The sequence below is a fragment of the Passer domesticus genome, chromosome 24 (genome assembly GCF_036417665.1).
Source record: "Passer domesticus isolate bPasDom1 chromosome 24, bPasDom1.hap1, whole genome shotgun sequence".
NCBI classification, from domain to species: domain Eukaryota; kingdom Metazoa; phylum Chordata; class Aves; order Passeriformes; family Passeridae; genus Passer; species Passer domesticus.
This window is the reverse complement of record NC_087497.1, coordinates 759,908-786,952: the sequence shown is the minus strand read 5'-3', so window position 1 is coordinate 786,952 and position 27,045 is coordinate 759,908. Positions and strand designations below refer to the sequence as shown.

General features: G+C 51.3%; 3 protein-coding genes across 10 annotated transcripts in view; all 3 read left to right on the top strand.

Annotated features, from left to right (window-relative positions):
* The first annotated feature begins 1,463 nt into the window (after positions 1-1,463).
* On the top strand, positions 1,464-11,859 carry MECR (mitochondrial trans-2-enoyl-CoA reductase). Its single transcript, XM_064398132.1, has 10 exons — positions 1,464-1,837; positions 3,091-3,188; positions 3,363-3,494; positions 4,954-5,097; positions 5,181-5,283; positions 5,491-5,593; positions 6,004-6,077; positions 6,481-6,541; positions 7,045-7,117; positions 8,074-11,859. Exons 1-10 carry the CDS (start codon positions 1,542-1,544, stop codon positions 8,235-8,237), a joined length of 1,248 nt encoding a protein of 415 aa, XP_064254202.1. The 5' UTR covers positions 1,464-1,541; the 3' UTR covers positions 8,238-11,859.
* A 762-nt stretch (positions 11,860-12,621) lies between these two features.
* On the top strand, positions 12,622-21,583 carry SRSF4 (serine and arginine rich splicing factor 4). Its single transcript, XM_064398130.1, has 6 exons — positions 12,622-12,801; positions 16,071-16,213; positions 17,072-17,184; positions 18,880-19,094; positions 19,903-19,986; positions 20,148-21,583. Exons 1-6 carry the CDS (start codon positions 12,695-12,697, stop codon positions 20,917-20,919), a joined length of 1,434 nt encoding a protein of 477 aa, XP_064254200.1. The 5' UTR covers positions 12,622-12,694; the 3' UTR covers positions 20,920-21,583.
* A 3,957-nt stretch (positions 21,584-25,540) lies between these two features.
* Positions 25,541-27,045, top strand: part of LOC135285643 (lethal(3)malignant brain tumor-like protein 3) — a 42,074-nt gene continuing 40,569 nt past the window's right edge. For 5 of the 8 annotated variants that reach the window (XM_064398116.1, XM_064398114.1, XM_064398119.1 and 2 more), the window contains exon 1: positions 25,541-25,643. The gene's annotated coding sequence lies outside the window, so the exon portion shown is untranslated. Of the gene's footprint in view, positions 25,644-25,751; positions 26,222-27,045 lie in introns of those variants that run through there. The other 3 variants (XM_064398118.1, XM_064398120.1, XM_064398115.1) reach the window with 3 other exon arrangements.

The window sequence follows — 27,045 nt, the reverse complement described above, 5'->3', positions numbered from 1 at the left end:
TATCTGAGGCATTCCTGGTGTCCTTGGAAAGCTGTAGGTTTTGAGGTTATTAAAATCCCATTATTTTATTGCTGTGATTAAATTAAAATTATTAAATGACTGAAATGTCCAGCCATGCTGGAGGCAGTTGGGGAGGCCCCTTCCTGCCTGGAGGTGGAGGTGCTGCCAGGACCTGGATGTGCCCAGGACCACAAACCAGGTGGGAAAAGGCTGTTTTGTCCTCTGAGTGCTGTCCTTGCAGTGCCATCACATGGGAGACTTTTACATCCACCTACAAGTGACCTCAAGGCTCCTTATAAACTGAAGAAGTTAGTGAGAAAAGTTCTTTTTCTCTCTCTCTCACCTGTGCTGTTACAGAGGTTCTGGTGGGAACAACCCTGAGCCCTCTGAGGCACCCCCAAAAGCAAATCATACCCCAGAAAAGGCAGAAAACCTGTCACCAGCACTTTGGAACAGAGTTTTTTCCAAACCCGAACTTTTCCTTCATCTTGAATCTGAATTCACACTCCAAAGAATATGTTGTTTTCCTTTTTTGTAAAAAAAAATGATGTGAACTATCAGGCAGCTTGACTAAATCTTCCATTTAGGATCATGACAGCCTTAGGGCTGGGTCACCGGGGACTGCAGAGATCCTTCCCTGAGCACCTGGCCTGGTTTTAGTGCCCACCAGTGTCTGTGCTGGATCACTGGAAAGGGGACAGTCTCAGGACGATCGGTGATGACCCAGGAGGAATCTGTGGGGCTGATCCTCTCCTGGATATCAATCCTTTGCAAAGCAACTCTCTGTGACAGGTCTATCGGGAAGGCAGGAGCCTCTGCTTCTCTTTTCCCCCTCTAATCTAGTCAGTTTTAATTGGAAGACTAAATGAGACCTTTCCTTCAAGATAATTATACGAAACATTGAATTAAAGTACTATCGGGAATTTTTTTCTCACCACTCGTGTCAGGCATCTGTTGTTTTAAATAACAATCTGACGAACACTTCCCTGCAGCTCTCCCTGCCGGGAGCGTTTCGATCCCAGACAGAGCAGCTGGAAGGCACCGGGTAATAAAGCAGAGAAAAGGGATTTTTCTCCCCAAAATCACAAAACCATGGAAGAGCTCTTCAAGCTCATCCCATTGCACCCCTGCCATGGCAGGGCCAGCTCCCCTGTCCCAGGCTGCTCCAAGCCCCGTCCAGCCTGCCCGGCAGTGCCAGGGATCCCGGGGGTCTCACAGCGACCATCCTGGAGGCGCTTTCCAGCCCGCATGATTCCATGATCCAGGCACCACGCGGACCGAGACGCTGCCGTGCCCATCGCCGATGCCCGTGGCACAGAGAGCTGGGCTGGCAGACGCGGCCCCGGTTAAAAACTTCGGAGCGGTTTGGGGACAAACCCGCGGGAAGCGGGCGTGGGGCCGAGTGGCCGCGCCGCCTTAAGGCCCGGGGCGGGGCCGCCAGGGGGCGGGGCCAACCCGAGTGTCACCGGCGGCGGCGCCGGGCTCAGCCGGGGAGCGCCGAGAAGTGCCGAGTTCAGCCGAGCGCAGCCGAGTGGCGGCGAATGCAGCGAGCGGCAGCGCGGGTGCTGCGCGGGGCGCGGACCCCGCAAACGCTGACCCCCCTGGCTCGGACCCCGCAAATGCTGACCCCCCTGGCGCGGACCCCGCAAACGCTGACCCCCCTGCTTCGGACCCCGCAAATGCTGACCCCCCTGGCGCGGACCCCGCAAACGCTGAGCCCCCTGCTTCGGACCCCCCCGGTTCGCAGCCCCCCGGTGCGGGCGCGATCGGCCACGGCGGGGACCCCTCCGCTCGGGCTGCTCTATGAGCGGCACGGGGAGCCCGCAGCCGTCGTGCAGTAAGGGCGGGACGCGGGCGTGCATTACAGGGGGTGCGGGAGTGGGGTGGGTGTGAGTGTGGGGGGCATTGCGGGGAGGGGGTGCGGGTGCAGGGCCGGGGCTGGGGGGCACAGTTGGGCAGAGATCTGGAGCGGGGCTGCAGGCGTGCAGAGAGGAGTGGGGGTGCAGTGAGGTTTTGGGGTGCTGCAGGGCTGCTTTGGGGGTGCAGTGCAGGGGGGTCAGGACTTGCGCACCCCAGGTGGGGATGGGTTGCAGCTCCCCGTGGGACCCCTGAACACGCAGGGGGACAGGAGGACGCTGGGATGCCCCAGTGTTTTCCTGGTGCCATGGTCTCGCAGGTGGATGCTGGGGTGATGCCTCCATATCCCCCCACCCACCTGCTGCTGCTCTGTCAATTGGCCTTAAACCTCGTGTTTTTCTCAAAAAGCCCATTCTTGCTTAATTTGGAGGGGGGGAGGTCCGAGCCTCAGCATCACTGTGCACCAACTTCACCCTGGGTTGCATCCCATTGATGGGTCTTCCCTTTGAGGTCTCAATTTAGGAACCAAAGCAGCATCACAAGCATTTTTTGGGAAAACTGCTGATGCTTAGCATCAAAAATCCTGGATAGGAGAAAGTTGTAGTTTAGTGGAGTTTAGGCCTTTTTTTTCAAGGGAGGAGATTTTGAACTTTTGCTGCCCCTCTTGAACCAGCTCAGTTCATGCTGATACATTATCCAGGTGCATCCAGACACCAATCCCCTGGTTTTTTGGAGAAGGAGTGTTGCTTTTCCAAATTATCATTTAGTTGTGCAATGGTGCTTGTCACCACGGCTACTTCCTGAGGTTTGCTGTTTTCACCCCATTGCTTATGCAAGACTGGTCTTACTTTGTGCTTTGTGATTTCTCCTTTTTTCACAGATTTCCAGAAATACCCCGGGTTCCCATAAAGCTCAAGTGGGGCAGGATGAGCCATAAAATCCCCAGCCAAAACCGCAGCTTTTTTACACAACCTGCTGAGTTTCTTAAGTTTAGTGAGCAACACTGGGCTTAGTGACATGGGATTGTTTTGGGCGGTTGGCTTTTGGCAGCCTCCTCCAAAAATCTGTCCTTTTGTGTAACAGAAATCTGATTTTTTTGATGGGGTGGGGTGTACAGTGCTGTTAATTTAAGTAGGGTGTGTAGGTGATACAGGCACCCTCCAGCTTCAGCCACAGCACAGAAGACATCAGCAAACTGGTGTTAATGCCCTTTTCCTTTGTCTCCCTGTTCAGACTGAAGGATCTGGAAGTGCCTAAGCTGGGGGACTGCGATGTCCATGTCAAGATGTTGGCAGCCCCCATCAATCCTGCCGACATCAACATGATCCAAGGTAGTGTGTTGGAGTAAAACTTTGCACGCTGGTTCTTGCAGGATGCTCTGAGCTGGAAGGGACCCATGAGGATCTTCAAACCCAGCTCCTGTCTCGGAGGGTTCAGAGATGGCTCCTGGCGTGGGGATTTTGGGGTATGAGGGGGTCTCCAGCTCACCTCCAGCTTCCCTGCAGGGACCTACGCCCTCCTGTCGCCGCTGCCAGCCGTGGGGGGGAACGAAGGTGTCGGGGAGGTGCTGGAGGCTGGGCGCCGTGTGACGGCTCTGAAACCTGGGGACTGGGTCATCCCCGCGGACACCGGACTCGGTGAGTTCATCCTCGGCACTGCTGGGTCCTTGCTCACCCTCCAGCAAAGCATCTTCCCAGGGGATTTTTGGGGTGCTGGAGCCCATGCAGGGTGCCCAGGCTTATCCAGAGAGCAAACCCATGGTCGGCTCCTGTGTGAGCTGCTGTGGGGATTTTGGGGGTTCCAAAGCAAAAACACAGCTCTCCAAAGCACTGTCTTTGCAGGACGTGGGTAGAGCCATGAGCCCCTGCACTTGGGGCAATTACATCTGATGGGACGGGACTCAAAACGGGGAACAAAATTCCATTAGGGAATGCTGGGTGAGGGAAGCAGGAGTTGGAGCCCGTTTAGTGCCATGTGAGACCAATCATAATGAGACAGTTGAGATAATTGATGGAATTATTTCTTAACTGTTTGTCTTGGTTTATTTTTACCACCCATTTTTCTTTTAAATTAACTAATTTATTTTTATTTTATTTTTAATGTATTTTTTAAAAGCAAACTCAGTTCCTGCTGCCCAGCCCCAGCAAGTGATGCTGCTCATCCTCCACAGACACGGGAAGGTTCTCAAGAAGGATGGGGGTCCCCAGGGAAGGGGTTTCTGTGCACAGGACTTACCATGCACCCTAGAACACCTGGAATGGAGTAGTGGCAATGCCATTCCTTATGTCAAACTTAATTTTAGCAATAATCTTCTTTTCTGTAGCATAGACCCTTTATGGGATGTCTGTGCTATTATAAAGCATTGCAGCAATCTGTGTTTCTCTGGAAACAGCTACGTTTTGTCCCATCAGCTTAGAGCTTCCCTAAAGACCTGGGATGAAACATTTCACACGGGCAAGGTCACGGTGGCCTCTCACTGTAGTTTTCTCTTTAATAATGCTCTGCTGGGAAAGTGTGGGAATTTATTTCCCAACAAATGTCTCCCATGCTCCTCCAAAATGCCAATGGTCTGATATTTGCTGGTTGTGGTTTAGTGTCACAGCTTGTTCTTTGCCTATGTCCTCTTAAAAGACGTTTTGCTAAATGAGAGAAGGAAAACTATAGAGTTAAGAGCCAATTGGTGTATTTTTAAGCATAAAAATGCTGTAAATAGATGATAGAGGGTTAAATTGGATATAAGCATAGAGGGAGTAAAGCTTGCTGAATTGGCTTGGAATATATGGGCTCATCCATAGGATGGAGAGTATTTCCATTATCTCTGCACACATACCCAGGGACCCCCAGTCCCATTATCCCTCTAGGAAATGATTAGGCTTTTCTGGGTGATAAATCTTGGCAGGCAGTGAGGAATCCATTCCTTGCCTCTTAGAGCATTTTGACTCTACCCATATGGGAACCCATTATATAATTCTCTCTCCAGGCTGTAGCTGGTTCCCAAGCATGCAATGCTGCCAGAGCCAAGGCTACAGTGTGAGCTGATGGTTTTCCTTTGCTTTCCCCCTGCTGTGGCTGTGCCTGTGGTGCTGCTGTTCCCAGGGACGTGGCGGACACGGGGAGTGTTCCCTGAGGAGATGCTGCTGAAGGTGCCCAATGACATCCCTGTGCTCTGTGCTGCCACTCTGAGCGTCAACCCCTGCACGGCGTTCCGTCTGCTGGCCGACTTCGAAAGCCTGGCACCTGGTATGGCCCTGCCATGAGGGAGCAATTCCACACGGATTTCCTGGCTGCCTCCGCAGTGGGAATCTGGGTTTATTCACATCCAGGTGACTCCGTCATCCAGAACGCCGCCAACAGCGGTGTGGGCCAGGCCGTCATCCAGATCGCCAGGGCCTCCGGCATCAAGAGCATCAATGTGGTGAGGGACAGGTGGGTCCTCTGGGGAGGAGCAAGTTTGGGAGCTGGATCTGCTCATCCTGCCCATCGAACCCAGGATTTTCTCCCGTTTCCTCCTCCAAGTTGTTCTCCAGCTTCTTCCCTGTTGTCCCCACGCAACGTCGAAGCAGAAGGAAGGAGAAGGGGGTACTCTGCTTCCTGGCTCATTTAGTCCTTTTTATCTCCTTTTTCCCTCCCCAGACCTGATCTCCCAAAACTGGTGGAGAGGCTGATGGCCCTGGGTGCTGACCATGTTGTCACAGAGGAGATGCTGAGAAAGCCAGAGATGAAAGATATATTTAAGGTACCTCAGTGCTGATCCCACTGAGAGATGGTCCAGGGCTGTTGCTGCTGTTCAGCACTGGGGAGAAATGCAGGGATGGTGGGAAGGACAAATTCTCTCTAGATCAGGATTTAGCCCTGGTAGTGGAGGGATTTTGCTGCTGCCACAAGGGAAGGATCACAGATTTTGGTTCCAATCAGATTGGGCTTGAAGCAGCCTGGTCTAGCTGAAGGTGTCTTCTGCACATGGCAGGGGATTGAAATGAGTCCCTTCCAACCCCAGCTGTTCCTTGATTCTGACAGATTTTAGCTCTACTACTCTCAGCAGCCCTCAGGTAAATGTTGAGGTTAATGCTTGGTTTATCAAGAACCATGGTCCCATCCCCTAAAGAAGCCATAAAGTTTGGGAACCTTTGTCATAAACCCTTGCAGAGCATCCCGAAGCCCCGGCTCGCCCTGAACTGCGTCGGAGGCAAAAGCACCACAGAGATGCTGCGGCATCTGCAGTAAGTTTGGCTGGGTGGTGGCTTGGGCACAAGCTTGGGGACAGAAACTGGCAATAGAGGGTCCTGCTCTGGAGTCTGTTGAACTTTTGGAGAGGGAAGATGAATGGAAAAGTGGTTTTGGGTAACAACAGTGATTTGAAGTCTCATGCTGCTGGGGGTAGTTGGGGTCCAGTTGTGAAGGTCCCCCAAGTCCTGGCCAGGTGTAACTGGTGTGCTGAGCTGCAAATTCAGCTAATGGTGCATGGAAGCAAGAAGAGAGCCTGGGAAGTGGGGTCTGAGGGGTAACTGGGGAGCCCTGGGTGTAAGGACAGCCCCAGGGGGGTTGGGGACAGCAGAGGAGGAGGTGGCAACTCAGAGCTGCCCTTTTGGGACCACCTAACCCAATACCCCTTTCCTACTCCAGGCCCAAGGGGACCATGGTCACCTATGGGGGGATGGCAAAGCAGCCTGTGATGGTGCCTGTGGTGAGTACTGGGGATGTCCCTCCTTACTGTCCTGTGCTCCACTGCATATCCCCATCCCCTCAGTACTGTGGGCCCTGGCTCTCCCCAGGTGCAGACTGAGACCCTCCAGCCTTTTTTTTTGCCTGATGGGGTCTGTCACAGGACAAGCTGCATCCACTGCTGGGCTCTTGGCTTTTATATGGAGGATTTGGGCTCCCAAAAAATTCCAGGGGGTAAATGATCCCGCAGGTGCTGAGCATCAAACCTGCCCTGACTCCACACCTCTCTGCATCCCTGGAGTCACCTCTCCACATCCCTGGCTCAAAAATGGGAGCTCTAACAAGGGGCCTTACTGCCACTTTCCACCACTGTCGCACTGGGAGGGGACACACACGTGTCACTGCCTGTGTGAGGGGACATGGGAGTCACTGGATGCACAAGGGGACACCAGTGTCATTTGCACAAGGGGACATAGGAGTGTTGCTGGGTACCAGGAGGACACATAGGTGTCATACATTCCACAGAGTGCCTTCATCTTCCGGGACGTGCGGCTCCGTGGGTTCTGGATGACGCAGTGGCGGAAGGACCACGCACAGGGTGAGCCAGGCGGGTGAGGGACCTGAGCCGGGGGAGCTGAGGGACCTGAGCTAGGGGGATGAGGGACCTGAGCCGGGGGGGATGAAGGACCTGAGCTGGGGGGATGAGAGACCTGAGCTGGGGGGATGAGAGACCTGAGCTGGGGGGCTGAGGGACCTGAGCCAGGGGGCTGAGGGTCTGTCCCCCTGCTGGGCATGGGAGCGGGGACAAACCCCACCCAGCACTATCCTCACTCCCACTCACTGAGCCATCTCTCTTGTCCCAGTGATGCCTTGAGAGGCTCCCTAGAACAGAGGCTGGACAGTGTTAAAGGAATAAAGTAGGGATTCATTAAAAGGCTTCCTTCAAAGGACACACCTTGGGCAGTACAAAGCCCAGCCGAGGGTACACCCAAGAAGATGGATGATGGGTCACGAGTTTTCACACTTCTATAAGTTTTGGTCCATTTCTATATTGGGGTTAATTGTCCAATTACAGTCCCATCCTCCCAGTTTGCTCTCCTCAGTTCCCTGTTTGCACTTTTTGGGCCTGAAGCTGCAGCGGTGTCCTTGGTTCTGGGGCTGGAAACAGATTGTTCTGTCTGACAGAACTGTGAGAACTTGCTGACACTTTATATGAAGTTCAGAGTTACTAATGCAGGACAGAATCTGGAAAATATGAAAGCTAAAACTAAAGGCATCACCAGGGTGCTGAGACACTGGTGCTGTTCTCAGGCAGGGGCTCTTGGCTCATCCCACATGTCTGAGACACTGGTGCTGGCCTCAGGCAGGGGCTCTTGGCTCATCCCACATGTCTGAGACACTGGTGCTGGCCTCAGGCAGGGGCTCTTGGCTCATCCCACATGTCTGAGCTGGGGCATGTCACACCCAGGGACCCTGTACGGCCTCGGGCGGGTGTTCCCAGGGGTGGTGGATGGCCCTGCATGGCACAGTGAGAGCTCCCTCCTTCCTGTGCAGACCAGGAGAGCGTGGCTGCGATGATGGACGCCCTGTGCCAGCTCATCCGCAGGGGACAGCTCACGGCGCCAGCCTGCACCGAGGTCCCGCTTCAGGACTACAGGGCAGCGCTGGAGGCCTCCATGAAGCCCTTCGTGTCCTCCAAGCAGATCCTCCTCCTCTGACCTGCAGCTCCTGGAGCCCTGTCCTGTTCCACATGCTTGTCCACAGACTTGAGTGGGGAAAAGACCCTCCAGATCCACTGAATTTCTTTTTTTCCTTTGTTTGTCACATTGTGGGTGCCCACAGAAAGCTTTAAAAGCCTCCGCAGCTTTGTGTGGAAGTGCTGCAGGAGGGAGGCTGCATCTCACTATGGCTGGGGGGAGTTTGGGATCCCAAATGATGGCTTGCTCAGCTCAGGGTGTGAAAAGAGCAGCCGTTCCCCCTCAGATATGCTTTTTGGGGCTGGCAGGGCTGTAGTTATCCCAGCTGGAATGTGGGATGGGCAGGGAATCCTAATCATCTCCCTGCAGCCCTGCTGCCTCCAGGCCAGCTCCAAGTAGGAGGAGGAAGGGGCATGGACTGCCCCAAGTGATGAGGGGTGCTGTGGTTGGAGTGGCCCTAGGTGCTGCTGCAGCTCCTGGAGGAGCCCTGGGTCACCCCGGGCTGGGTTTGGCCAAGGGCACCGCAGGGCTGGAGCCAGACCCTCAGTGTCCCTGAAGGCCCTCCTGGCCGCGTGTGGAACAGTGACTGTGACACTGCAGAGCAATGTGAAAAGATTTATTATTGACAACAACCACCAATGTGTTCTTGCTTCCTCCTGTGCTGCTCTTCTACTCTATGACCCCACAAGCTCCCCGTGGTCCCTGCTCTGGCCAGTGCAGCTCTGCCGAGGCCGGCAGCGTTGGCTGTGCAGGGGCAGGGGGGCAGCGGCCAGGGCCGCAGCGTGGCCATCCCGAGCCAGGAGGGGAGCGCGGGGGCGGCTCAGCCCTGGGCCCCTGCGCAGCCCCCGGGCTTGGCTGCCCGGAGCGGAGTGTGGGCAGTGCGGGTGTGCGGGGCCCGTGTGGGGCCGAGCGGCCGCGGCTGGAGCGGGAGCGGCCTGCGGGCTGCGGCGGGGCCGTGCCTGTGCCTGCGGGCCGTTCGCGTGAGGGGGCTGTGCCTCGGGCACCGTGCAGCTGCTGCTCGGAGATGTCTGGGCGTCCTCACCCTCCTCCTCCTCCTCCTCTGCTCCTGCCGCCGGTTGAGCATCCCACCTTTTCCTTGGGTGCTTTGCCAGGATCTCAGTGCCCGGGGGTTTGTGTTTCCCCAGCACCCTGCAGCCCCCTCCGGACACAGGGCAGGTCATCCCTCGTGAGAAAGGGGTTGGAGTAGAACAGCAGCTGCAAAAGGCAAAGGGAAGGAGTTGTTTGCTGCAAGGAGGAGGGAGAAAATCAAGGGAGAGCCAGGAGCTGGCACAAGCAAGGACAAAATGGTGTTTAAAGGACTCTGGCATTTCACACCTCAGGCTTTGGCTGAGTTAAGTGTTAGGACAGAGCTTTGTTAAGTCACATCCACCCTCATGTTTTGAGCATTTGGGAGCAGAGAAGTGTAGGGTTTTCAAAAGCCAGAGAACTGCTGAGGAAAACCAAAGCCCTCTAGTTTCTAGGCCCCTCAGCATGTCCAGAGTAACTGACTCCAAGACAAAAAAAAGCTATTTGCTCCCATCCAGTCTCCAGCCTTGTCAAGGCTTATTTTAGCTGAACTTGAACCTCCCTGTCAGTGTCCCACGGAACCTCTGAGTTGGGAGGAGCTGGAGTACTTTTCCCAGTGCAGACCCAGCTGCTGCTACTGCTCTGAGCTCCTCCATGGAGGTCAGCAGGGGAGAATCCCCCTCCATTCTGCAGAACCCATGGAACATGAGCTGGAGAAGGAAGCTTCTCATGGACTCAGTTTCAAAGATCTTCTGGGGCCCTCTCCTGCCCAGCACTTCCTTCCTGAAGAGCTTTTCTCCATTCACAAGGCAGTTCCCATTGTTGCCCCACCAGATTGACTCGAAACTATGGCTGCTCAGAATCACCCATAGCTTCTTGAGGAAAGAGTCAGCAAAAGATTTGGTGCTAGCAGAGCTCTCTAAGAAGAAAAATTTCATGTTGTGGTCCAGAATTCATTACGCCAACCTTCAAGGGCGTTTTTGTCTGCAGGGGGTCCCACAGCAGCATCCCAAGATGGTTCCATATCATCTCTGGGATGGTCAGGAGATGCTGAAGGCACACACCAAGCAGGATCCTCCAGGACAGAAGCACAGGATGTCTCCTGTGACGACAGCTCCATTTAGACTTATTTTTTCACAGCTTGGCTGCCTCCAACCAGCTTCTTGGTCCTGACAGTCAGCAGTATGGAATCCTATGGCTCCAGCTGCCTGGGAAGTTCTCCAGCCTGTGTTCTATCACAGTAACATCACAGCGTGACACCTGTCTCCTGGCAGCAGGAGGTGGGAGATACAGAAATAACCCCAAAACTCTGATTTCCCAGAGATCTGTTTGAGCCCAGAGCTGATTCCAGCTGTATTTCCATGTGGAATGTCCTGCCAGGGCAGTGCTGTGTCCCAGTGCCCCTGGGAGCAATGCTCAGGGAGGGATGGGGAAAGGGGACAGCATTGGGCATCCAAATGCCCCAGACCTCCAATTTTTCGCTTGGCACCTTCTCCCCCATGCAGAAATGCCTATATGGAATTGCTCTGGAATGACCCAGGTGTGTGGTGTCCACAGGGCTGCTTCTGCTCTGACTGCCCCTGGGTGATGTTCTTGGATCCCAGCAGGCTCTCCATGCTGCTCCATAGGATGAACTATAGGGGAAATGTTCCTCAAAGACATCTTGCAATGGAAATAACCACCCTTGGGTTGGGTTCCTCGAACTTTCTTTGCCTCAGCACCTTCAGAACGCAGCCCAGGGACCTCACTGGCGTTCTCCCACCTTGTGCCCAGTTCCCAACATGCTCCAAGTGGGAGGACTGCGGAATTGTGTGGAATTGTGCATGGATAGAGGAGTTATGAGGGACTGGTTGTGTCAGCTGAAGGCTCTTCCAGGATTCATCCTGGAGTCCTGGATGAGTGGGGTTATGGCAGGGGCTCTCTGCATCTACCAAAGGCTTGGGGGGCCCAGGGAGGTCGCTCCTCACTGGGAGCTGGCAGTGTCATTCCCGTGCACAGAGAGGGTGTGGGGGACAGCCCAGGAAGGTGTACCTTCATCAGGGGGATTTTCTGGGTCCCGTGGGGTGAGGAGAAGAGCAGGGCAGGAATGTTGCTCAGGATTGGAGGGAGCACTGGACAACTGCATGTGTGCTTGGAAGAGCAGAACTCTCTGAAATTAAACCCCACTGTCATGCTGGCAACTAAATGGACGTGTCAAAGCCATTTCACCTCCCCTAAAACCCCTCACACTGAGACCTCCCTTAGCAGAGAGCAGGTGTGCCCCAGGATAGACTCTGCACCAGCGTCTTCCTTCTGCTCCTCCATCCCTAATAAATCCCCCAGTATTTTGCATTTTCCTTCCCCCTGCCAGCCCATCCTGTGCCTCAGTGCTTCCTCATCGATGGATAAAGTGGGGGAAAAAAAGCAAAAAAAGAACCAAGAGATCGTTATGAGCACTATTAAGCATGGCATAAACCAGAAAAATTAATGCATAGCTTTTATCCCTCATTGTTTATTGGGCTCAGTGATAAAACCCAACATGCTTTAGAGAACTCTCTCACAAAATGTTCCGACCTCTCACTCCTGCACCAGGGCACAAAGGAAGAAACAAATAAATCGAATTCTCCTTGTCAAATGAGCAAGATCATGGCTGGAAATCCAGCTGCTGGTGTTGCACCCACACAATATTAATCATTTTGGAGGTGATTGTGGGGGTTTTTAGGGGGGTGGCTGCTAATGTTGGAATGTTCCAAGAGTCTCTGCTGGGATTTGGTGTGATTTAGGCATTTGACGTCTCAATTGAAAGGATAAAAATAATTCCCCAAAACTGACATTTAGAGTTCAGCAAGCGGGATGCTGTTGCTCACTAGAGAGAAGGAGGAAAAGCCAAGTCTGGTCACGGATGGGGAATGCCATGGGGGGATGCCTGCGCAGCCCAAGTGTGGGGATGGGGGACCCCCATCCCTGCCTGCCTTTGGGGTCCCACCAGGATCCAGCATTGCCTGGGGCAATTCTCAGGCCTCTGCCAAAGAGAGGACCCCATAAGCACCTCGACACCCTCATTAGCGCCCCGCGCGTGGGAAAGGGGGGATCGATCCATCCCCTCCATGGGGAACGGGACCCCCATGGGCAGGCAGACCCCAATACACCCGGTGCACCCGGGGACCCCACAAGCCCCGTGACCCATGGGAAGGGGGACCCCACCCTTCCCTGCACATCAGACACGTGGGAACGCCCATGAGGGCCCGCGCGTAGGAACGGGGGGTCAGCCATGCTCTCCATGGGGAACGGGCCCCCATCTCCGTGGCGGTGGGGCCCACTCACCGGCATGGCCGCTTTAAGAGCCAGCCCGCGCGAGGGGCGCGGCCCGCCGTGACGTTGCCCCGCGTCGCTGCCCGCGCGCCGCCGTGACGTCAGGCGGCCGCGCGGCCCCCGGGCCCCTCACGCCGCGCGGGCCCAGCCCCGGCCCCGCGATGCCGCGGGTCTACATCGGCCGCCTCAGCTACCAGGCCCGGGAGCGCGACGTGGAGCGCTTCTTCAAGGGCTACGGCAAGATCCTCGAGGTGGATCTCAAGAACGGGTGAGCGCGGGCTCGGCCCGGCTGCCGCGAGGGGAGGCCCGGGCGCTGAGGCTCTTGGGGGGCCGCGGGGGAGGAGGCCGCCGGGGCGCTCTGGGCGGTAGTGGGGGCAAGACGGCTGGGTCGCCTCCTTTGGGTGGGGGGCAGGGGCAGGAAGCTTGGGCTCCCCCTTGGTGGGGGGCGCGAAGCCTGGCCCTTTGTAGGGGCGGTGTGTTGGGTTCTCTCTTCTGGGGGCTGGGCAGGATGCTTGAACCTCCAGTGGCGGAGGGACAGGGCGGCTGGGTCCGCCCTTTCTGCGGGGGAGAGGATGGCTGGGCTTTTTTTGTGGGAGGGCAGTCTGCTTGGTTCCTTTTTTGGGCGGGGCGGAACGTTTGGGTTTCTCCTTTTTTTGTGGGGGAGGGGGTAGGGCCCCCCCCTACTGGAGGGGGCCAAGATGCGTTGGTTCCCCCTTTTCTGGGGGTGCAGGGCGCCGGGGTTCCCCATTCTGGGGAGGGTGACAGGTTGCCTGGGATCTCCTTGCGAGGGAGTCGCATGACACCTGGGCTGTCCCCCTGGGGAAGCAGGATGCTCCGGTTCCCTTTTGGGGTGGGGAGCAGGATGCCTGGGTTCCCCTTCTTGTCAAGGGGGGGACAGTGTCTGGGCCTTTTTGGGGGCGCGGGATGGCTGTGGCTCTGTTGGGGGTGAGGGGGGGTGGATGCCTGGGCTCTCCTTTGGGCAGGGGTGAGGGAGGCTGGGGGTTGGGTTCCCCTTTCTTTCGAGTGGATGCAGGACACCTGGGCTCCCCTTCTGGGGAGGGCTCGGATGGGTGGGCTTCTCCTTTTTGGAAGGCAGGACACCTGGGTTGCTGTGACAACTGCAGGGTAGGACAGCAGAGTCCCACTTCAGTTCTTAGGGCCAGCTCATCTGTGTGCTGCCCTGCCTTCTGTGTCACGCTGCGGGCCCCCCCGGGCCCCTCTGCACCCCAGGACAATACCTCCCCAAAAAGAACCCATTGTGTTGGGTGTGGGGGGCAGAGCTGCTCCCAGAGCCCGCAGGCTGTCCGGGGGTGTGTTCTGCCCCCCCCCAAACCACCATACCTCTGTGCTCTTACCTGTGCTGTTCCAGCAGCTGAGCCCTCACTGCAGCTCCAAGGGTTGGATCCTGTTCCACCAGGTCAAGACCTTCAAGTGTGAATTTTTGAAGAAAAAGCCAATTGCCATTTTTGGTGGGGTTTTTCCCATCACCCAAAGCCTTATGAGTGCCTTTGCTTTTTCCAAGAAACTCAGCTTGAAGCCTTCCTTAGAAAAGCTGAATGGAATACGGATTGATCATTATATAGCCAGGAGAGGCAGGTATTAATTATAGTGGAGAAGAGGAATTTCTTGTACAAGTTACTCCTTGAGCATTAAAGTGAAAGAGGCTGATTAAGTTTTAATGCTGCTTGTGCTGGCAGGTGGACATTTAACAGGTTTATAAGATGAATAAAATCCATTATTAAAGCAAACAAGTGTTCATGTGTCAGTGTCTTAACCCACACAGCCTCAGGTGTTGTTGAAGATTAGCTGAAATACCTGAGGCTGCTGTTTTCCAGTCCTGCTGTGTGTCCTTAGAAGTGGGGGGGGGGGCAGTTTTCCTGTTGCTGAGTAAGACCCAAATTCAGAATTTCTGCTTCATACATGTTGGAGGTGAGGGGGAAGGGAAGCCAACTAAACTTTCTTAACAGATGTTGAACTGCTGTCATGTGGCTGATGTGGTAAAGGGTCTTATCTTTCTGCTTTTAAGTCAATTTAATCGGGTTTTTTTGCTGTTTGTTTTATATTCTGAAGTCTTTTGACAGATTTGAAGTTAAATTCTTTGTCAAAAATGGAACTTGAGCCAATCAGGTTTTATGTCTGTGCTTGGGAAGCCCTGGGCTGAGCTGTGCTCTCCTGAGCCCTCCTCCATGGCTTATTTCTGCTATTGCTTAGGAAACAGTTCAAACTTCCTGCATGGTGTTTGACTGGAGAGATTCTTGGAGTTGTTTCTGGAAATCTGGGGGTTCTCCTTGGTGGATCCTCCGTTGGGTGTTTCAGCAGCTAAACTGGAATGCTGGAGCGAGACAATGGAATGCAAAGTGATACCACAGAGCTCTAAAAGCTTAGCTGGGGCTCACTACTTGTAATTTGAGCTTGAAATTCAATGGCTTAAAGCGATTATTACCTGAGGGAAGGACGGGGAAATGAAAATGTGGGTCTTATAGGATTCTCCATTTCAAATTGTAGTTTTTAATTGTGTGCTCTTAGTTTTCACAGTCTTTTGTGCTCAGAGCTGCACTGACAGTCACAGCTCTGTGTGTGTAGTGAATGTATGAAGCGACCAGAAAATTGAACATTTCAGCCTGCTTTTTATCTTCTATGAACACACTAAAATCTGCTTGTGATGCCTCTAAGAAAATAAAAAACCAAACTAGTTCTACTCCTGTACTTACCTGCCTGCATTACTCTGGGCAGCTCTGAAGAATTCAAGGCTTCATCCAATATAACACCTGCAGGACAGAGGGATGTAACTTCTACACTGGATTGAGGAACACAGGTCAAAGCTTCAAATTTCCATTCTTCCATTTACCTCCATTCAAAATCAGTGTTGCTTTCCACAGAGAAGTGGTTTGGGTGGGAGGGGACCTTAAAGCCCATCCTGCTCCGCCCCCTGCCATGGGCAGGGACCTCTTCCACTGTCCCAGGTTGCTCCAAGCCCCATCCAGGCTGGCATTGGACACTTCAGGGATGATGAAGGCCATCGCTAAGATCATGGTCAGACTCCCTGATCTTGGAGGGCTTTTCCAATCTGAACAGTTCTGTGATTCTGTGTTTATTTGGTGTGTGGGATAGTACTCACTTCTAGTGGGGGTGGGGGGGGTAACTTCTACCTTTAAAAAGACAGGTAACACCCTTGATTTTATCAAAAGAGTATGCCAAAATAGTAATCTCTTGCTAACAAATTAATTCAGCCATTACACTCTCATATAAATCCTATATGATTTATCATTTTGTTGATGAAGAATTACTTTAGGTTCAATTCAGTGAATCAGCAAATGTGTTTTCATGCCTTCCTATTTCTCTTCCTGTTTTTGGAAGGGTTTTCATTTTTTTAGGTTTTTTTCAAGGCTCAAAACCTTGATCACTCAAGTATGCTCAGGAGGCTCATCTGCAGGACAGCATCTGCAAGCCTCTGCAGGAACCCATGAGTTGCTTTTGAACACAGATACCTCAGGTTCAGTTCCTTCCCAGTGATCCCTTTTCCCTCCCTATCCCTAGGTATGGCTTTGTGGAGTTCGATGATCTGCGAGACGCTGACGATGCTGTTTATGAGCTGAATGGGAAAGATCTGTGTGGGGAGAGAGTGATCGTGGAGCATGCCCGGGGCCCTCGCCGGGACAGCAGTTACGGTTCTGGACGCAGTAAGCACTTGTGCATTTGTATCCATGGCTTGTTTTAAATAAAACATTGGTTTACTCTTTTATAAAAGTAATATAAAAGGAAAGCAATACAAAGTTGTGACTAGTGTTCTGTAACTGTAAATGTAATTGTTAATCTGAATATTTATTAATTTGTTTGTTGTATTAAACTCTTTTAATTGATACATTAATAAACACAGTTTCTTGTACCATTTTTATTATTATCATTTCGTTTAACTACATGAATGGTTTATTTGCAATGTGATGTTTAACATAGATTTAACAAAGACCTCAATGTTTTAATTGAAAGCGTCCTTTGAGGCTAAGATGACTGCCTGTTCCATTTGCTGACCTTGGGGTACCTTTCCATGAGTGGCTCTTTGACCTTTGTGGCCCTTGGCTGTCCAAAAAAAAAAGAGAAGCCATGTGACGACCTCAAGCTTTTCCCATTAGACCTGGGTGGTGAGGATCCCAAGGGTTAGAGACAGATGAGATTAATCTGAAATAGGTGCCTGAAAAGCTTTATTCGTGTCAGATATTCAGAAAGCTTTTAAGCAATGTAAGTAATATTAGTCAACTGGCTTTATTCAGTTTCTTCTTTCAAACTGTTTAAAAAATAATATTAAATATAATTGCATGTTAATTCTAGCCTAATTATAGTTCTGTGCCTTGTTTAATTACAAGCTTGTTTTAATGCTTTGGGTCTTTGTAAGGTGTTACATAAAGGGGGTTGGATTTAGCCCTGAGGGGAGCTCTGTGATGTCTTTGGGAACACCCGGGGCAGAGCAGTTCCATCGGGGTGGAGAGCGAGGCTCCATTTCCCTGGCTGAAGCTCTGCTGTCTGCTTGTCACCTCCTAAAGGTGGATATGGTTATAGAAGAAGCGGAAGAGATAAGTACGGTCCCCCTACCCGTACAGAATACAGATTGATTGTGGAAAATTTGTCAAGCCGCTGCAGTTGGCAGGATCTGAAGGTATGGGGCCCCTTTCCTTACCCTCTCTCTGTTACAGAGCACAAAGGGTAAAAGACATCTTCAGCAAGGCAAAGTGATGAGCAGCTCTGCTTTGCTCCAACTGAGCAACTCCATGGGGAGTAGATTTTGGAAGTAACACACACCTTAATACAGGAGCATGCGTATATGAAACCATTCATGAGAGGTTGGGAGTTGCACCTGCAGAACTGGTGGCACTGGACAGTGGGAGAATAATTTTATCCTTAGCACCAGCTAACATCATGTACAGGTGTGTTTTATCTTCTCTTAAGCCCTGTCAAAACAGACTCAAATCATGCCAGGGGTAGGATGCACTAGAGATGGAGTTTGCCCTTGTCAGTTTGGATTTAACCCATCAGCTTGTAAGGTGCTACAGCTGTTTGAAACAACAGCATTGTTCCTGCAGAGTTTCTCTTAGGAATTTCCACATCATCTAAAACTGGTTTAAGGAGAATTTCAGGGAAAGGATGCTACCAGAATGAGTAATCATGAAAAATCTCTGCCAAAAACTTATTTTTGAAGTCCAGAGGAGTGGCAGGTGATTCTCAGTAGTGGAGGTGTTGAGTGACACTGTGGAGCCCACGGTACCTCTGAGTACTCTGGAGGTGACGTGTTGGCTCGTGATTATCCACATCATGGATTCAGGGGGCAGGATTTCAATAGTGGATGCAAAAAATTAGTGCTTCCTAATCAAACTGAGCAGCAATGGTTAAACCCACTTGTTCTTACTGGAACACTTTCTCTTATGGTTCTCTTTTAAGGGTAAAATTTGTTCTAAACAAACTTTGACGTAGTAGAAACTGGTCTGTAAGTGAATTTTACACTAGTTCAGGTACGTACAGAGATGCTTCCAGTGTCTTTGTTGTTAATGCTTCACACTATCAATATCTTGTCTTTGCTTCTGGTATTAAAATCCTAAGTAGAGCATGGCATGATTAATCCTCCAGTGGATGCATTACTGCTTTTTTGGGAATAGCTTTCATTTCAGTGTACTTAAAATGGGCGTAGCTGGGTTGAAAACAAACCAAATCAGAGCTCTGTGCCCTGTTTCCGTTGCAGCCAATTTCCACAGGGGCTGAAAGATGCCCTGGCCTGGCAAAGGCCCTGTTCTGCCTTGCTCAAAGCAGGGCAGAACAGACCCCTGATAAACAGAGGGGTTTAGGAATTGAAACAGAGAAGCCAGGAAGCATGAAGTGGGAAAAAGACTTGAGCTTGGAGTTCTGTGGGGGTTTTTTCTGCAGAACGAGCTATATTGACAAGGTAGAGGATGAAGGGAGGTCTGCTTCTTTGTGGGCTTCTCGCCTCTTCATATTCAACCTTTATCACCTTTCCTAATTATTTTTGAAAACATTATTTGGAGAGCAAGCATTTTGCTTCTTTAATCACTTCTGTAATTTGAAACTTAAGAGCCTAGAGCATATTTGATCTAAGACTTGAAGTGGGAGACCTTAAGTTATGATTTGGCTGAAAACTATCAACCTGGTTCTAATCACACCACACCAACTCTGTGAAGTCATAGTGTGTTATTTGGCACTACAGATGCTGTTTGGGTCAAAGGCTTGCCGACATCCCTGTGAATAGAAGATGCTTAGGGAGCATTGTGTCAGAAGTGAGCAGGGTCAGCTGGAAGCCTGGCTCTGGATTCAAGGCGATGGTGATTCTGTCCTCTTCCCCTAGGATTATATGCGTCAGGCAGGGGAAGTGACATATGCAGATGCACACAAAGGAAGGAAAAATGAAGGTGTGATTGAGTTCAAATCCTATTCTGACATGAAAAGAGCCCTTGAAAAGCTGGACGGGACAGAAGTAAATGGCAGAAAGATTAGATTAATGGAAGACAGACCTGGATCGAGACGGCGCCGCTCTTACTCCAGAAGCCGAAGCCATTCAAGGTATGTCTGTAACATTTCTCAGGCTGCAGTTAAGGAACATAGAGCGGATTGAGACTTTTGGGTTCCAAACTTGAAATGTTTGGAGTTCTCAACAAGTCTAGTTTTTTGAGCACGTATTAATATCCAGGGCAAATGAGGGCTGTGTTCTGAGGTGTCTCCCTTGGTGGATGTGTGGACCTGCTCCCTGAACACCTGTCACTGTTCTTCCCTGATAACTCAGCCCTTGCTCTTTGTGGGAGCAGCTGTGTGGCCAGTGGAGCCATGCTCATGGAATGAAACAGAAGGTGCTTCTAACACTTCAGCTGTGAACACTCTGTTCTGCTCCAAGCATCAGGACTAACAGTTATTTCTCAGCTTGGAAACCTCCACCTGTTCCCTGTTTGTCAGAGATTTGTTGCTTTCCTTGGCTGACCAAGAGCTGCTTCAGCAGCACCAAGTGTTCTCCCCTTTCCCTTCTGGGGTAGAACTTGTTGAAAGAAAACTCAGGTAAATCTTTACTGTTCCTAGAAGAACTTGCTTATGAAATAAAAATCTGAAATCAAAGCTTTATGCCAGTGTCTCACCATATTCAAAATGTGATTTGATTGAGAAAGTAATTATCTGTTAAATAAACTGGCATCTTTTCTTCCAGATTAGCACCCTGCTCGCAGCCAGATGTGGCAGCAGGGATGAGAGGTGGGGAGAGGGCGCTCTGAGTTTGTAACCGTATTGTGTAACCCTGAACATTTGGCTGCTGAAAGGTGCTGTAGCCCCATGGGGTTCTCCCCATGGACACATGCTAATGTGAAGGTGGTTCCTTGTGTTGCAGGTCTCGCTCTCGAAGCAGACACTCCCATAAGAGCAGGAGCCGCAGTGCTAGTAGCAGCCGCTCCAAGAGCAGATCTAGATCCAGGTATGTCTTTGTCTTGGGAGAACTGGGGGCTCCCACTTCACTGAGAAGCATCATGTTAAATTTGCAGCAGGAACACTTTGTTTTCCCTCCCATTCTCTGCATGCTCTGCTCAAGCTCTTGCCGCACTAAAGCAGAGCTTTCTGTTGCTTTTGCACTTTCAGGTCTGTGTCCCGTTCCAGAAGCAAGAGCCGTAGTCGAAGCAAGAGCCGTAGCAGAGGCCAGAAAGAGAAAAGCAGGACTCCAAGTAAAGAGGATAAAAGTAGGAGCCGCAGCAGGAGTGCAGAGAAGTCCCGAAACAAAAGCAAGGATAAATCTGAGGGCAGTATCCATAACAGTGATGAGAAAGCCAAGAGCAGGAGCCACAGCAAGGAAAAGAGCAGGAGCAGGAGTGGGAGTAAGGAGAGGAGAGAGGCGAAGGAGAGAGTGAGGAGCAGAAGCAAGGAGAAGAGTAGAAGCAAAGACAGGGAGAAGAGCATTAGCAAGGGTAGAAGCAGGAGCAAAAGCAGGGATGAGAGTAGGAGCAGGAGCCACAGCAAAGATAAAAGGAAAAGTAGGAAAAGGAGCAGGGATGACAGCAGAAGTAGAAGCCGAAGCCACAGCAAGAGTGAGAAAAGCAAGAGGCGCAGCAAGCGAGACAGCAAAGGCAGCAGCAAGAAGAGAAGAAAGGACAGCCACGAGCGGGCCAGGTCAGGCTCCAAAGAAAAGGAGCAGCTCAAATCCGAGTCGGACAAGAAAGAGGCAAAAGGCGAGGGGGAGGATGCGGTGTCCCGCTCCAGGTCTAGGTCCATTTCCAAGTTCAAACCAAATATCAAATCAGATTCTCGTTCCAGGTCTAAATCTGATTCAAAGCCAAGATCCCGGTCCAAGTCCAGGTCTAGGTCTGCCTCTCGGTCACACTCTCGGTCGCGGTCAAGGTCCCGTTCCAGATCCTAACCTTGCTGCCACACCACTTGGAATGGTTGGAAAAGTCTTTTGTACATGTTTAGTAGCTGTAACCAAGTGATTGAAGTAGAAACCCTGTCGATGCTGTGTATTTTTAACAACCTGATGGTCTGTCTGTCATTAACTGCAGCACTCTCTCCCTGCAGCGCTCTCTGGTGTGAGGCTGCTCCACTCATTTTCTATCCAATAGAAAGGTTCTCTTTACATGCAGCTCTTCCTTGAGCCCCCAGATTGCCCTGTTTTCCAAGGAGAGCCTTGCAGGGAATGAGCCCAGGAAATGAGCACTGTGCCCTGATGGGTTTATGGGATTGCAATGATGACTGATAGGTAGGTATGATGGATTCAACAGACTTTGCCCTCGATTGATGCCCTTTGATGTCTCCCATTTAGTGGAAGTGCTAAGTCTTAAGTTTCATACTACTTTTGTTCCATATTTTTTGGACTTACAAAGTTGTGAATAGCACAGTCAAAAGGAAAAAAAATAGAGGTACTTGCAGTAATCTATAGGGAAAATAACTATAGTTCCATATTCTGGTATTGTGACAATATCCTTGTTTTATATTAAATTTTTTTATTTTATTTTTCCCTGTCTTGCAAAGTACAGTGATCCCCGTTTCCATGAAATTTGAATAAAGACTATTTTTGCTTGATGACATTTGGTTATGTGGTGCTGTGTTGTGATTATCAGCATTTTCTATTTCTCAAGGTAAGCCTGAATTTGTAGAGAGTCACTCACAGAAAAAAGGTTCCTAATTCAGAAAGCCACTTCACATTCAGTGTAGGCACAACACTTGAACACAGTCCAGATAAATAACTTATTTCTCCAGCATATTTTTCAGGAGTTTATCCTCCTACTAAAACACCTGTGCTTGAGAAGCGCCTTCATAAAAGAAAAAGCTCAGGATGTGCTTCTGGGCTTGGAAGCACAGAGGGTGGTGGTGGCTGTTCTGTGCTATGTCCCCAGCATCCCTGGGGACCTGGGGAGATGGGAGGGCAGCTTCTAGCAAGAGTTTTGTAGGTGTGTAGGTGTTCCTGAATAATATGCCAAATTTAGACTTGGGCCATTTGCAAATTGCTCAGACTGAACTTCCCACAATCTCTTCTCCTGCACAATCGGCTTTGAATGAGAAGTGACATCCCCAGCACCTGTTCTGCCTGCAAGCAACATTCTGAAAAATAGAACGCAAAATGTATTTTGTGAGTTCTTGGTCTGGAATAAAAAGGTTAGTTACAGCTTCCTCTAATACTGTCCTTTAGCCAATTCCAAGCTGCTCACAACTTGATGGCAGTGGCTCTCCAGCGAGAGTCACTTCATAGGTGCAGTAATTGCCTGTAATTTGATAATTTGGAACTTGTCCTGCCATATTAAAAAGATTAAGAGGTAATAGATCATCAGAGTTGCTTGCAACACAAAATATATCCCCACACTTTGAGAGGGGTCAGGGCTTGGCAAGTGGCTCAGACTTTATCAAATGTCATATTACCATGGCAGCATGAGACATCTCTGTGGAAGAGATACCTTCAGAAGGAAAAGCCTTTTCCAGCTATATATATATTTAGTACTTTAATATCTTATACTCTCAAAATGACATTTTAAATCCTTTTTGCTGCTTAATACAGAAGCAAACCAGACAAGGCAAGATGTTTGCTAGTAAGGGATAATTAACTGAAAAATAATTTTAATAAAATCTGAAAATTATACAGTCTAGGTAAAGACTAAAAAGTGACTCCAGTTTCTGCTGCCTGGCAACTCCATTCCAAATGACCAAGCCAGATTTTAGTGAGCCCTTTGGGAAAAGCATCTATTCCTTAAGTACCCGAGGACAGGCCTCCCACATACCTAAGGGAGGTATGTGGGAAACTTGTCTGAGGTGGAAGTTGTGCAGAAAGCCAAAAATCCTTCACGTATGAGCACCTGGAGCGATGGTGGTTCCTGGGTGTGCAGTGCAGGGTTTGGACACACCACCCACTGCAGGAGCACCTGTGCTTTACTGCCCAGAGCAGGGACAGACCTTGGGATGGGCTCATCCTCCCCAGCCACACGTGTGGGTTGGAGTGTTGGAGCAGGAATTCCCAGGGAATGGACATTTTGAGACATCTTAACTGCTGGGAATAAGTGTGAAGCATTGGGAGTGTTCCCAGAACAGTGATTCCATGGGCAGGGCCAGGCACATGCCTCAGCTGAGCACTGCTGCATCAGTCAGTGTTCATTTCTGTCTCACAAACTTCACTGAGTGAGTCTTACCCATTAATTTTGCATTAAAGTGTGGGATTTGCATAAAAACCTCCAGCTCATGTGGCTCCCTGGTGTGGGCACTTTGCCTTTCCCAGCCTAGACTTGCTACAGTCTTGATCTCCTGAAACTGCAGAGATCTGCCTGGCAGCAGGTGTGAAACCAGGGCAATGGTAATAATATAAAATATTAACAATAATAATTGTATTGAATAGCCAGAGAGGAAGATTAGTGGAATGTCCATTGCAATAATTCCACAATATTCCCAAGTAACATTTCTGTGTGAATAATTATATACAAAGTGAGAACTCAACTTTAGGCTGGATGTTACAGCCTACACAAAATGCACTGAAAAACAGCCCCAAATCCGATTCACGGTTGGGGTAATTGTCTTATGGGGCACCTTGGAGGTGAGCTCTGAGGAGGGAAGGCAGGAATGCATGTGGTGGGCACCAGGCAGGTTCTGACAAAACAATCAGTAGGGCAGCAAGATAAAAGGGCAAGAAGCCCCAAACTAGGGATCTCTCAACAAAGCTTACAACAATTAAAATCAAATTAAGAGTCTAAATAAATATGGATGGTTCAATTACTTGTAAAATGTTTTAGCTCCAACAGCCCTGTAAACCTGGACCCACTGAATGCTTCAACATTGGCTGCAAGCGTTTTAACTGGAACTTGCTGGCACAGATGAGGTAAGAAATGTATTTGTTTTCTGACTAAATTTAAAGATTCTAAAGGATATTTTATGTGCCTCACACGAGGGATGAAGAATATTGTGATGTGTATTTCAAATGAGCCATTGCAAATCTCATCTATTATTTTCCCGAAATCCCATTCCATTTAAGCTGTCACAGCTTGGGGCCCGCTTGTGCTCTTGGCGGAAACCCCCGACGCATCATTAAAAAATCCTACCCCCACCTTTTTTATTGTTCCAAAATTCAAATACAAAGGAAAATAATAGTCCCAGATGAGAAGACAAACAAGTTTAAGAAATGCAGAGAAGACGGGGCAATATCCTCTGTTACTCCTGGTGGGGGAAGCAGCGGGACACCGTGGTCGAGATTTGCTGGATGCCGGCGGCAATGGCGATTTACAGCTCCCGGCCCAAAGCCCGTGAACGCGCCCCAGCGCCCACGGCCGTGCCCAGGCTTCCCCCGGCCGGCTCCGGCAGTGGGGCTGTGTCCTTCACACCCATGTGCTCCCTCCCAGTGCCCCCCGTCTGCCCCGTCCCAGCGCCAGCTCTGCCCCAGTTCGTGCCTATCCCAGTGCCCGTCCTGTCCCAGCGCCAGCCCTATCCCAGTTCATTCCCATCCCACGCTTCCACGTCCCGGTACCACCCCATTCCAGTGCCATCCCTACTCCAGTGCATCTCCACCCCACTGCCGGCTCTGTCCTAGGTCCTCCCTGTGCCCCATTCCCAGTGCCCCTATCCCAGTAGCGCACACCCAGCTCCCCATACCCAGTGCCCCATACCCAGTAGCGCACACCCAGCTCCCCGTACCCAGTGCCCCATACCCAGTAGCACACACCCAGCTCCCCATACCCAGTGCCCCATACCCAGTAGCACACACCCAGCTCCCCATACCCAGTACACCATACCCAGTAGCGCACACCCAGCTCCCCGTACCCAGTGCCCCATACCCAGTAGCGCACACCCAGCTCCCTGTACCCAGTGCCCCATACCCAGTAGCGCACAGACAGCTCCCCGTGCCCCATACCCCAGTGCCCCATACCCAGTAGCGCACATCCAGCTCCCCGTACCCAGTGCCCCTATCCCAGTAGCGCACACCCAGCTCCCCATACCCAGTACACCATACCCAGTAGCGCACACCCAGCTCCCCATACCCAGTACACCATACCCAGTAGCGCACACCCAGCTCCCCGTACCCAGTGCCCCATACCCAGTAGTGCACAGCCAGCTCCCCGTGCCCCATACCCCAGTGCCCCATACCCAGTAGCGCACATCCAGCTCCCCGTACCCCAGTGCCCCATACCCAGTAGCGCACAGCCAGCTCCCCGTGCCCCATACCCCAGTGCCCCATACCCAGTAGCGCACACCCAGCTCCCCATACCCAGTACACCATACCCAGTAGCGCACACCCAGCTCCCCGTACCCCAGTGCCCCATACCCAGTGCCCCATACCCAGTAGCACACACCCAGCTCCCTATACCCAGTACACCATACCCAGTAGCGCACATCCAGCTCCCCGTACCCAGTGCCCCATACCCAGTAGCGCACATCCAGCTCCCCGTGCCCCATACCCCAGTGCCCCATACCCAGTAGCGCACATCCAGCTCCCCGTACCCAGTATACCATATCCCGCACCGCCCCGCTCCCGGTCCCCATCCCCACCAGCGCCGCCTCCCCCGGGCCGGGGCCGCGCATGCGCTCGGGGGCCCGCGGGGCTCGCAGCGCTGCCTGGGCTCCATCGCGAGGCCCCGGAGCGGCGGCGGGGCCGGGCCGGGCCGGGCCGGGCCGGCGGTGAGTGAGGGAGGGCGGGCGGGGGTCGGGGCCCGGCGGCGCCGCCGCCATCTTGGGGGGGTGGGGGACCGGGAGCGCAAATGGCGGCTCCGGGCCGGGGCTGCCGGGGCCCCGCGGGGCGGAAAGTGTGTTTAAACCCCCAAAAGGGGCAAAACTACCGCAAACCCGCCCATGGACGCCGGCAGAACGCGGGCTTGAGTTCTTTGCACGGTCGTGAAGTATTTACACTTTCCGAGGTGGTGGTTGCCCGATTTTGACCCAAGAAGTTGAGGAGAAAATCGAGGTTATCCTGCCTGGGCGCCGCTCCGGTGAAACTCCTCGGGACTGTGACAACTCTAAAATACTAACGAACATATAAATCCAGTGCAGTAGATACCGTTCTTGGAGACCTCCCGAAAACCAGAAAGATTTAAGTTTGAAAACAGATTTTACCTGACGGAAAAAGCAAAAAACCATCAAACTTTCTGGCAGCAAATTCAGAGTGCAGAACTAATGGAATGGGGATTTTGGGAGGGGAAGACCGCGCCGAATAAATAGACAGATAAATATAATGTTTCAAAAGTATCGATCGGCTGCGGGTAGGGGTCGGTGTGGGACAGTCTGAGTTATGTTTGGTGTCAGGAGAAAGGGATTAGAACAGTTTTATGGGCTCCTGGTGCCGCAAGGAATCGGATTAGATTTATACTATGAAAACATTTAATTTATTCAATTACTGCCCAGATAAATTTAAAAAAATAGCCTGTAACGGGGATTAAGGGATAAAGAGCTCTGATATTTTGTGCCAAGTTGTAACAGACCTTTCTGGTCTGTGTTTTATTATATAGTAAAACAGAAGTAAAAAGGAGGGAAAAAAGGGACTTGATGCTTCAAACTTTCCTTCCCTACACAGCAATTAAGAGCAGTCTGATGTGGTCTAATCAGCATTTTGCTCCCTCAGTTTATGATCTATAATCTACTCAGATTATACCTTGTTGAGGATGGGAACAGTCTTTTCCAAATGAGTATTCCTGCTTGGGAGATATGTAATAATGATTAATAGGAGTCCCCAGGGTAGTCTGCTGGATTGCAGTCTTACAAAGTAATTACAGATGCAATTAAAACAGAGGATGTTTTTGGCCTCTGTGCACTGGTTTTGCCCTAAAATTGATTGCACCTTATACTGCAAGTAATCCCATTAAAGTTGAACGTGTATGAAATGAATTGTAATTCCTGGTGAGTGCTGGGGTGGAATCAGAGCCCAGTCTGAGCTGCTGAGGACAGCTGGGTACAACTGCTGGGCGGGTTGTGCAGGGCCAGCTCCATTTGTCTTGGCCAGAGGTGATTTGTTCTGTCTTCAGGGTTTCATTGCCATGATGAGCAAATTGCAGGAGGGTGAGTGGGTACACAGCCAGATGTACTCCAC

Bases quoted from the DNA above. Each gene is read 5' to 3' on its own strand.
- MECR (XM_064398132.1), top strand. From the start codon at position 1,542: ATGCAGCGAGCGGCAGCGCGGGTGCTGCGCGGGGCGCGGACCCCGCAA. The intron at 6,542-7,044 runs GTGAGTACTGGG...TACATTCCACAG, and splicing joins AGCCTGTGATGGTGCCTGTG to AGTGCCTTCATCTTCCGGGA. The intron at 7,118-8,073 runs GTGAGCCAGGCG...CTTCCTGTGCAG, and splicing joins GCGGAAGGACCACGCACAGG to ACCAGGAGAGCGTGGCTGCG.
- SRSF4 (XM_064398130.1), top strand. From the start codon at position 12,695: ATGCCGCGGGTCTACATCGGCCGCCTCAGCTACCAGGCCCGGGAGCGC. The intron at 16,214-17,071 runs GTAAGCACTTGT...CACCTCCTAAAG, and splicing joins CAGTTACGGTTCTGGACGCA to GTGGATATGGTTATAGAAGA. The intron at 17,185-18,879 runs GTATGGGGCCCC...CTCTTCCCCTAG, and splicing joins GCAGTTGGCAGGATCTGAAG to GATTATATGCGTCAGGCAGG.